Consider the following 7,140-nt stretch of genomic DNA (forward strand, 5'->3'; position numbering starts at 1 on the left):
CTCGCGTGGTCGCTGCTCCGGGAGCGCTGCCGGCCCCCTCCCTGCCCCGCGGCACCGTGTTCCCGGCCCGGGATGCGGCGGGGGCCGGGGATGTTCGAGGCTGGAACCGGAGCCGGGGAACCGCAGTGAGGAACCCCGCCGCTTTCCCCCGCGGCTCCGTGCCGCACGCAGCCCCTCCCGGCCCGGCTGCCCCTGGCCCGCGGCCGGAGCTCAGCTGCCTCCTGCCACCTGTGGGACACAACGGGACGAGGGAGCGGGCCGGGCCCGGGGCACAGCGGGACAAGGGAGCGGGCCGGGCCCGGGGCACAGCGGGACAAGGGAGCGGGCCGGGCCCGGGCCACAGCGGGACGAGGGAGCGGGCCGGGCCCGGGGCACAGCGGGACGAGGGAGCGGGCCGGGCCCGGGGCACAGCGGGACGAGGGAGCGGGCCGGGCCCGGGGCACAGCGGGACAAGGGAGCGGGCCGGGCCCGGGGCAGCGGCGGGCCGGCCCGGCCTGCGGGAGGCGCTGCGCGGCCCGCGGAAGGGCGCGGGCGGCGGTCCCCGGGCGCTGCCGTCGGGGCGGCCGTCGGGCGGGAGCTGAGCCCCGCCGGTGCATCGCCCCCGGGCCGGCCCCACCGCCGGCCGCCCGCGGGGCCCCGCGGCCCGTGTGAACGGGCCCCCCCGGCGGGCCGGCGGAGAAAGGCGCCATTGTGCGGCCCTTCCTCCCGCTCCTCCCGGCGCTGGCAGCTCCCGCGGCGCGGGGTCCGCGCCCCACCCGCCCGAGCAGAAAAAGGAGGTTAATGAGGACACGGTTTAAAGCCCCCCTCCCCAGCCCCGCCTGTGCCGCCTGGGCACACAAAGGCCGCGCTCCGCGGGCAGGGGCCGCCGCGCCCCGAGCCGGCCCCCGCCCGCCCCGTCGGAAGGGCGGAGCGCCGCGGGCCGGGGCAGCGCCGGTCCGGCCCGGTACCGGCGCGGTCTCGTGGCGGCTGCCCCCGCGCCGCTCCTCGCACCGGGGCCGAGCCCAGCGGCCGCCCCCGCCCCCTCCGGGCACCGCGGGAGCCCCGGGGGGGCGCCCGGAGCTGCGGCCGGGGAGCCGCCGCCTCCCCCCGGCCCCGTCGGGTCCCGACCCGGCCCCGGCTGCCGGCAGCGCAAAGGGGCTGCGGGGCCACCCAGCGCACAGCCCACCGTGCTCCCAGCGCCACAAAGGGAAGCCAGACACGTTTCTATTTACAAAGTATATATTTAAACTGACATAAAAAGCAGGTCTCATATGGACATTCACGGCTGGCAGAAGACACGTAGTTAAGCTTCACTTCTGAGACTGAGATTTAGCCAAATCGCTTCTGTACAAGTCTTAGATTTAAATAATTCACACGCACACGCCCGCACACACACACACGCAGGGTACACGTCGCTATGTACAGACACACAGATACACCCACAGGTACGGTTCGCTCCAGGTGTGTGTCGGACACACGGACACGGGGCCGGAGCCCAGCCCCGACGGGGCGGGAGCGGCTCCGGGCTCTCTGCAAAGGGAAGGATGCCCCGGCCTCGGCGGCGGCAGGAGCACAAACAGCTCAACCCCTTTCCTCATCCTCCAACACCCGTGTCAACACCAGAACCAACACATCAGCTCTTCGTACAAATCGTACAAACTAAGTTAAAAATCTCGATTTTACAAAACAGGTCTTTAAAAAAAAAAAAAAAAAAAAAAAAAAAAAAAAAGGAAAATCAAACAGGGAACTGTCGGACACGATGGCCTCCCCTCTGCACAGCCAATCCAGCATCCTGCCAGGCACCTCACGGGTCCCAAAATAAGGATGGGGAAGGGAACTGGGCAAAGTGAAGCTGCCCAAGGGCCCTGCAGCAGAGATGCCCCTTGCCCAGCCCCTTCCCTCGGCCCTTGTGAGGTCCCTGGGCCAGTGCCCTTGAGGAGCTCAGGGACAAGGGCCCTGGCTGAGTCCCAGCCCCCAGGCACTGCCGGGCTTGTGCTTCCCATCCGACTGCTGCCCAGAGCAGGTGCGAGGACAGGGCCACCTGCCCCACCTCGGCCCGGCCCAGGGCCCCTCCCCGAGCTGGGGGACAGCGGGGCAGGGACACCCCCAACCAGCGGGGAAACTGCTGCACCTCCAGAGCCCCCAGCCCCTCCCTGCCCCAGCCAGGGAGGAAGCTCAGCTCGGGATCCCAGCCCTGAGAGGAATCCCACGGACAAATCCAGCACTAAATCCACCCGAGGCGGTGGGGCTGCTCCGCACAGGAATATTTCGCCTCTTGGCTATTGTTTAACCAGCGTAAGGAAAGGGAAATATTTATTGTCGCTGAATGCATAAATGTGACCCTGGGTCTTGTCAGGGATGTGGATATCACAAAACACTTTATCAGGAGTCTTCCAACAGTCTGAAGTAAACTGTGATTGGGAATAAAAGTAATAATAATCCACTTTCTGTAGCAGAATAAAGTAACTAAATATGGGCAGTGAGATGCTCCCTCCCCAACCTCTCTGGCATTTCAGGAATGTAAACAGAGGGGGGTTTTGTTGGGTTTTTTTGTTTTTAGTGGGTGGGGGAACAGAATCAAGCGACCAGACAAAATGAAAACAGATATACTCAGCTCAGTCCCATCTCCCACAACTGCTACGACAACTCTATTAAAGTGCATTTCAGTATCACCCCTCAGGAACCTTACACACACAAACTCCTCTCCTCCACAAGAAAAGGGAATTCAAGTTAATACTCCAACACTTTCAGCCTTTTTATGGATTTCTGCTTTTCCCCGCCCCGACTTTGTAGCAACATGACTTTTTTTTTGTTAGACTGGAAACACCCCATCCCCAACAACACTGTGAATTCAAGTGCTCACGTCAACTGTCAAGGGCAACAGTTCTGGACACAGCACACTTGATTGTACAAGCAACACCTTAAATCACAAGCAAGAAATCCGGGCACTTTGCCCTCCGAGGGAGCAGCACGTCCCCCTCCACCATCCATAGCATCATATGAAAAATAATAGTTAAAAAACCCAGCACATACTTAGCTATGAACACTGTTATGTACACCGGCTCCTGTGGCAGATGTGTGAACTCGTTAGTTCTCAGTTTTATTGTCCTTTCTAGGAGCAACTGAGCAGTCACTGTTGTCTCCATTTAAATAAAACAACTCAGAGTTGAAATATATATATATATATATAGATATATATATAAGCATTTTTTCTTAAATAACATATTTACATCTAATAGAAAATATAACTCTAGAGATAATCTTTCCAACGAAATGTAAGACGTGAAAAAAAAAAACCAAAACAAAACAAAAGAATGAGTTAATGAATTTAGGACAGTTTCTAAATTCTCTCCAGGACCAAAAAGAAAAGAAAAAAAAATTTAAAAAAAGGAGCATAAAAAATAAAAAAATAAAAAAAAAAAAAAAGAGAGGCCCACCAAGCTCTACCAAGCTTTTGTCTGGATCTGACTGAAGAAAACCCCAGCACCACCTCCACCAAACTCATCGCTTCTCCTTAAAGAATCCTTGGTCCGTGCTGCTCTCCTTGATGGTGACGGTCAAAAAGTTAGAGGTCACATCAGTTACCACCACCTTCTCCAGGTTGTTGAGGGAGGGGCTCCAGGACTCCTCCTCGGGGTCCCCCAGGATCCTGGAGACGGGGATCCTGGCGATGAGCGAGGGCCGCCCCGCCGGGCCCCCCACGCCGTCGCGGTACAGGCCGCCCACGGCCCCCGGGCTCACGGCGCCGTGCAGGAGCTTGGGCCCGCCGGGGTCCAGCCCCCCCTGCCCCTTGGGGTCCAGAAAGTCTGCCCGGTGCTTGGCCAGGCGCGGGGGGAAGGCCTCGGGCCCCGCCTCGGCGCGGTTGGGGCCGGGCAGGGCGCCGGGCAGCTCGGGCTCCTGCCGCCGGGCCAGCTGGATCACGCTGTGTCCCGAGCCGAACTTGGCCGCCCCCGCCGCCGCCTCCTCCATCTTCCTGGCCTTCAGGTAGTCCCCCACCTTGTCCCCCGGGTCCCCCAGTTTCCTCTTGGAGGCGTCCAGAGTCTCCGCAAGGTCCTTGTACAGCTCCTTCCTGGGCTTTGGGCCTCTCTTTTTGGGGGTCTCTCCGGGTTTCTCCTCCACGCGGATCACCCGGTCCCGGATGCCGTCTGCCTTGGGGGTGCTGCTGCTGGAGCTGCTCTGGGGGGCCAGGGCTATGTTTCTGAGTCCTTCCCTAGCCCGGGACGTGGAGCCCAGCTCCTGGGGGGACCTGCCCGGATACGGCACCCGGATCCCCCTGGAAGAGTCACTGCGGAATTCATAGGTTTTGGCTTTGGCTTTTGCCTGGGCCTGCAAAGAAGATAAATCACCCGGTGACTTTATTATCCTGCCATCCGGCTGTGTAATTGCAACTTACAAGAGGCCACCTTTGAGGGGAGCATCCTCCGAGGGGGCCGGGCAGGGACCCCTGCTCTGGCACGCCGCCGGCCTCTGGCCTCCTTACCTTGAGCAGGAAGGTTTTGGGCTTGGGGCCTCGCTTTTTGGGCCCGTAAAGCTCCATTTCTCGCTCCCTAGAGGTGTTAAAAGAACCAAAGCTTCAATTCAGCATAGCTACAAGACAGCAACATATTTACAAGCGCGACTGCTACAGCTAGTAAAGGCCTTGTACCTCTCCTCGAAGGCTGCGAGCAGCCGGGCATCCAGGATGTTCTCCTCAGGTTCCCAAGTGCTGTACCTGGGGGGAAGGCGGGACGGAGAGAGGGAGCAGAATAAGGAGCCAGGAGAGAACAAGACGAATAAAATCAAAAATAGGGGCATAAAGGCTGCCGTTCTGGCACAAAGGGGGGATCGGGGGGTGCAGCCAGCATCCCCCCGGCCCCTGCTGCAACCCCCCGGGGCGACTTACTTCTGCGACCAGCCCTTCCATTTGACCAGATATTCCATGCGGCCCTGCGGATGGGAAGCGAGGAAAATAAATACGCGTGGAGCGAAAACCTCGACAAACCGCGACAAATCGCGACAAACCGCCCCGCAACAAAGGTCCCCCCGCAACGCCCCGAGCAGGGAGCGGAACACGGGGCGGGGGTGCAGCGGGGGGGATGCAACAATGAAAAATAAGGCGGATTTAACACACACACACACGCACACACCCCCCACCCCCCCCGGGCGCGGATCTAACACCGCCCCCCCCCAGGCGCGGGGCGCGGAGGGCGGGAGCGGCGGAGCGGAGCCCGCCCCGCGGCGGGGGGAGGCAGAGCCGCCCCCAGCGGGCCGGGGCCGGGGTGCGGGGGGCCGGGGGCGCGGCGGAGGGGCGGCGGAGGGGCACCTACTTTGCGGATGCGGCGCTTGAGCAGGGCCTCGGCCGCGAAGACGCGCTCCCCGACGGCCGAGAGCTCCATGTTTACGCGGCCGCTCGCAGCGCAGGGGCGGCCCCGGCGCAGCCCAGACCATAATACTCCGCCCGCTGACGTCACCGCGCCCCCCCCGCGCGCGCCGCGCCGGAGCCGGGTGGAATATTCCGCCCGCGCCGCATTGGCCCCGCCGCGCCCCGCCCACCGACGTGCGCCGAGTCCCGATGGGCCGGGGCGGGGCCTCGCGGCACGCCCACGGACACGCCCACTCCGACACGCCCACCCGGCCCGGCCACGCCCCGCTCGGGGGGACGGCCCCGGGAGGGCGGGAGGGGGCGCGGGGCACAAAGGGGGCCCGCGGAACGGGAGAGGGGCGCGATGGGGTTCGGCAGCCCCGGGCACGGGCCGGGGGGTTCCGCGGCACCCGGACGGGGCGGAATATGGGGGGTTCCGCGGCCTGGCCCGCCTACCCGTGGTCGGACAAAGAGAGCGGTGTCAGGGCTGAGAGCGCTCCCGCACGAACCGCCGGTCCCGGTACCGGCGCTGCCGCACAGCCCGTCCACGGACAGACGCGGTCGCGCGTGCCGTTGGGCGCCGCCGCCGCTGCGGGAACGCGAATCCTTCCCGCCGACGCGGACATGGACCGGCAAAATGGGGCACCGCGGCCGCCGGTTTCGTTGTGCCGGCAGCCCCCGGCTTCGGTCCCGGGGGGGCAGAGAGGTGACCTGGGGCCAGCGGGGTGGCCCCACGCAGAATTTGATCCATCTCCCACGTTATCTGTCACCAAACTGGCATAGGACCGTGGCTGCACTGCGAGGCTGCCAGCCGGTACCGGGGAGGCTGCCAGCCGGTACCCCCACCGGTCCCTCACTCCGGCTCTGCCCCTCGCCCCGCGGCACCGCCTCGGGGAGACATCACCTTCTCCCCGAGGCGGCCACGGCGGAACGAGACACGCGCGATTCGCGGGAAACCGGCGCAACCTCCGGGAGACAGGAGGTCCCACACGACCGGTTCTCGCAAGTGGGCAGGGACCCAATCCGCCCCCCGCGCCGCCGGTGGGAGGTTCCGGGAGGACCGGGCAGCCCTTCAGCCCGGTCCCGCGGAGTGAAGCGGATTCCGTGTCCGTGGGCAGCGCCGCCGCTCGGGACTGCCCCGGGAGTGGGACGCGCAGCACCGCGGTGCTGAGTGGGCTCCTGCGGCCCCCCGGTTCACGAGCGGACGAGACCAGACGAAGACCCTCGGGGATCTTTCCCTTCTGTCCCCACCTCGGCCCCCCCTCCGCTATGGAGCTCGAAGCACACAAGCAACGAGCCTCGGCGGCAGCCACGTTCACGCGTGGGAAACCCACGGCGGGAGTGGCCTCGGGGAACCGGCTGCGCCTTCCCTGCCGTGAATGAGACCGCAGCCACGTCGCCTTGTTACTGCGGCTACGAGACCCTTCCCTTTCCCCGGGTGGGGAAGCCGCCCAGGGGGCACCGGGACCGGAGGCACCGCCGTTGTTCCCAACCCGAGCATTCTTCCCGGGGATCCCTCCTGCCGCCGCGTCACTCGGGCGGGCAGGGACCGACAACGACGGACACGAGTGGGGCTTCGGGACCCCGCGGGGAGAGCCGACAACTGTACCCCCACGGCTGCACACGGGACGCGGGGGCCGTGTGTCGGGTCTGGGGGGGGCAGATCTCTCCTCCCACCGCCCCCGGCCGAAGTGAAAGCGCGCTCCCGGCAGGAGGTGGAAGATTCCCCCTCGGCGGCTCCCGGGTGCTCCCACACCACGCCTGAAGCCCCTCGGCCACGGGAGCCGTCGTGACACGCGAGTTCTGCGTGGCGGGGCTGG

General features: G+C 64.4%; 1 protein-coding gene across 2 annotated transcripts; it reads right to left on the minus strand.

The window, feature by feature from the left end:
* Positions 1-2,569: 2,569 nt before the first annotated feature.
* CBX8 (chromobox 8) lies at positions 2,570-5,409 on the minus strand. Of its 2 annotated transcripts, none has more exons than XM_066332262.1 (5): positions 5,286-5,409; positions 4,862-4,905; positions 4,625-4,690; positions 4,460-4,526; positions 2,570-4,305 (listed from the first exon to the last, which is right to left on the minus strand). In XM_066332262.1, exons 1-5 carry the CDS (start codon positions 5,352-5,354, stop codon positions 3,481-3,483), a joined length of 1,071 nt encoding a protein of 356 aa, XP_066188359.1. In that variant the 5' UTR covers positions 5,355-5,409; the 3' UTR covers positions 2,570-3,480. The 2 variants fall into 2 exon arrangements, with proteins under 2 accessions (XP_066188359.1, XP_066188358.1); XM_066332261.1 differs by having other exon boundaries at positions 4,460-4,550.
* Positions 5,410-7,140: the final 1,731 nt, after the last annotated feature.

Source organism: Sylvia atricapilla, chromosome 18 (genome assembly GCF_009819655.1).
Source record: "Sylvia atricapilla isolate bSylAtr1 chromosome 18, bSylAtr1.pri, whole genome shotgun sequence".
In the NCBI taxonomy this organism is placed as follows: domain Eukaryota; kingdom Metazoa; phylum Chordata; class Aves; order Passeriformes; family Sylviidae; genus Sylvia; species Sylvia atricapilla.

Excerpts from the sequence above, each read along its gene's own strand:
- CBX8 (XM_066332261.1), bottom strand. The coding sequence starts at position 5,354 with ATGGAGCTCTCGGCCGTCGGGGAGCGCGTCTTCGCGGCCGAGGCCCTG. Across the intron at positions 4,906-5,285 it reads TCAAGCGCCGCATCCGCAAA|GGCCGCATGGAATATCTGGT; the intron begins GTAGGTGCCCCT and ends TCCCATCCGCAG. Across the intron at positions 4,551-4,624 it reads CTCGCAGCCTTCGAGGAGAG|CTTTGGTTCTTTTAACACCT; the intron begins GTACAAGGCCTT and ends GCTGAATTGAAG.